At 45.4% G+C, this 2,500-nt stretch overlaps 2 protein-coding genes across 2 annotated transcripts in view; one reads left to right on the forward strand and one right to left on the reverse strand.

Moving 5' to 3' along the window:
• rasl12 (RAS-like, family 12) overlaps positions 1–2,500 on the forward strand; it is an 11,853-nt gene that overhangs the window by 9,337 nt on the left and 16 nt on the right. The window contains exon 7 of the mRNA XM_062525428.1: positions 156–2,500. This exon is cut by the window's right edge and continues 16 nt beyond it. Within this exon, the coding sequence (XP_062381412.1) occupies positions 156–498 (343 nt within the window). The 3' untranslated portion in view covers positions 499–2,500. The remainder of the gene's footprint in view (positions 1–155) is intronic.
• The window catches only part of si:cabz01068815.1 (solute carrier family 51 subunit beta), an 8,424-nt gene continuing 8,240 nt past the window's right edge, over positions 2,317–2,500 (reverse strand). The window contains exon 7 of the mRNA XM_062523948.1: positions 2,317–2,500. This exon is cut by the window's right edge and continues 612 nt beyond it. The gene's annotated coding sequence lies outside the window, so the exon portion shown is untranslated.

A 2,500-nucleotide genomic window follows, 5' to 3' on the forward strand; every position in this document is an offset into this window, starting at 1 on the left:
TCTTTCTCTCATCCCTCCATCCCTCTCCATCTTTCTCTCATCCACCTCTCTCTCTCTCTCTCTCTCTCAGTTCAGTTCAAGTGTGCTTTATTAGCATGACAAATATGTTTGCATAAACATCTCTCTCTCTCTCTCTCTCTCTCTCTCTCTCTCAGGCAGGTGAGTAAGTGTGAGGCCGCTTCGCTGGCGGCGCGTTTTAGCTGCCTCTTCTTCGAGGTGTCTGCCTGTCTGGACTTCCTGTCTGTGCAGCACATCTTCCACGAGGCCGTGCGGGAAGTGAGGCGCGAGTCCGAGCGCTCACTTCCTGTCCGCCCGCTCTTCATCAGCGAGGACCGCCCCCTCCTCGGGCTCTCCTCCCAGACGCAGGTGGCCCCGCCCTGCTTTAAGGAGATGCCCACCCCCGCCACGGCCAAGCTGGTGACCGTCAAGTCCTCCAGGGCCCAGAGCAAACGCCGGGCCCCCACGCTCACCCTGCTCAAGGGCTTCAAGATCTTCTGACCGACTCTATACTGACCCCTAGTGGACACACAGAGCTGCCACGCTCACCCTGCTCAAGGGCTTCAAGATCTCCTGACTGACTAAACACTGCCTCCTAGTGGACAAACAGAGCAAACACCGGCCCCCACTCTCACACTGTTCAAGGGCTTCAAGATCTTCTGACTGACTGACTGACTGATTAACTGACTGACGGACGGACTACCTGTGTACTGACTGCATACCCTTGGTGATCAAATGGAGCGAAGGCTAATCCCCCACACTCACTATGCAAAAGGACATCAGGGTCTTCTGATTCTGGTTTACTGTTTTTCTGAGTGACTGCACGCTGCCCCCAGGTGGACACACTGAGATGGTGCATCTAGAGGAGTTTTCAGGGGAGATGTCTGCTGTTTGTGAAAACTAGTGTTTTTTGTTTTTGATACCTTTGATATCAGTTGGATATCCTTATTAAATATAACTCAGTGAATGAATGAGAGAGAGAGAGAGAGAGAGAGAGAGAGAGAGAGAGAGAGAGAGAGAGAGAGAGAGAGAGAGAGAGAGAGAGAGAGCGATTTGGACAGAAACTTCAATAGTGCACCAGTATGGATAAAAGCAACAGTTGCTCTTGAGTACTTCTTCCAATGGGCCAAAATTGACACTATTCTCCAGGGAAATGACATTTATCACAGCATATGGAAAATAATTAGGACGTTTCACACAAATGGCCACTAACTAACCCCTTCAAAGGGACCCTTCTGCAACAAACAAGTTTCTCACCAGAATTGTAGGACAACGGTGCCCTCTAGAGGAAAACATATACAACTACAGTTACCCATTGGGCTCATTCACATTAGTGATGTGTGATTCAAATACAGTAATCACATTCAATTCAAATACACCTGCTGCATGTCACCTCATCATAGTCCATACCATTTCATGTCAATTCTTGATGATTCATGTTGATTTGTTTTGTTGTTGTTGACTATTTGTCACACAGAGTTGAAGATTAGAAACCACAGATAGTGTACGCACCATTTACACCTGTTTGTTTAATTTTCTTTATTACTGTAAAAGGGGCTGTAGCAGGGATGCTGCTGTGTCTGAGCATAGAAGACAATAACAGTGATAGCGCCGTGTACACAGTGCTGTTCTAGGGTGAGCACTAAGTGCTTTACAATGGGGACAAAGCAAGATGAATGCTGATGAAGGCCCAATAAAAACACAACAATAACAGATATTTACTGTAAAATATGCTGGTGTGATCAATAGTTGTACACTCTAGAGTCTAGAGTGAGTCTCAAGACATCATACAGTTATTAGATCCTGTCCAAGAGTTCCTACCCATCAGGAATAAATGCAATAAAAAGGTTTGAAATACAGGTCTTCGCCATGCTTGTCTGTTCAGTCATAAACTCTGTGGCTCTGTGTCAAGTGCCCCGGTGCTGGAGGATTGGGGGGGCATTAGTACTGCAGTAGTACCGTAGATTATCTTTAAACATCTATAACATGTAGATTCTACATCACCCGCACATATGGAAGCATGTATGGGCAGTCCAAATAGATACTATGCTAATGATAGTTTAGCTACAAACAGGTGTCCCCATGGGGCAATAATGAGGCTTCAGATGGTACATTACAGACTTCACAAGATTCTGGGAGAATGAGATATGAAAAGTGGTTGCAAGTGGAAACCTGTTGTAAACAACATAAACGAAATATGCATGGCATGTTGATGGACAGAGTTTAAATAGTCCTTAACACCATCTGTCGGCTAAACTGAAAGAAGACGCAGTTCTCGTAAGTCGTGTGAGTATTTGGCATATATTTACATTCCGCACGTGAGCTCCAGACTCTTTATTGGTTCTGTGTTGGCTAACAACATGTGTTAAAGTTTCAGAATGGTGCTGTGGGTAAATGAACAAACCCTCATCACGTTAGAGAATAATACATCAACCTTTAGTTTACAGTCACATTTAACAGAAAACACATGCACATGCACATGCACATACACGTGCACACACAT

The sequence above is a fragment of the Sardina pilchardus genome, chromosome 21 (genome assembly GCF_963854185.1).
Source record: "Sardina pilchardus chromosome 21, fSarPil1.1, whole genome shotgun sequence".
In the NCBI taxonomy this organism is placed as follows: Eukaryota; Metazoa; Chordata; class Actinopteri; order Clupeiformes; family Clupeidae; genus Sardina; species Sardina pilchardus.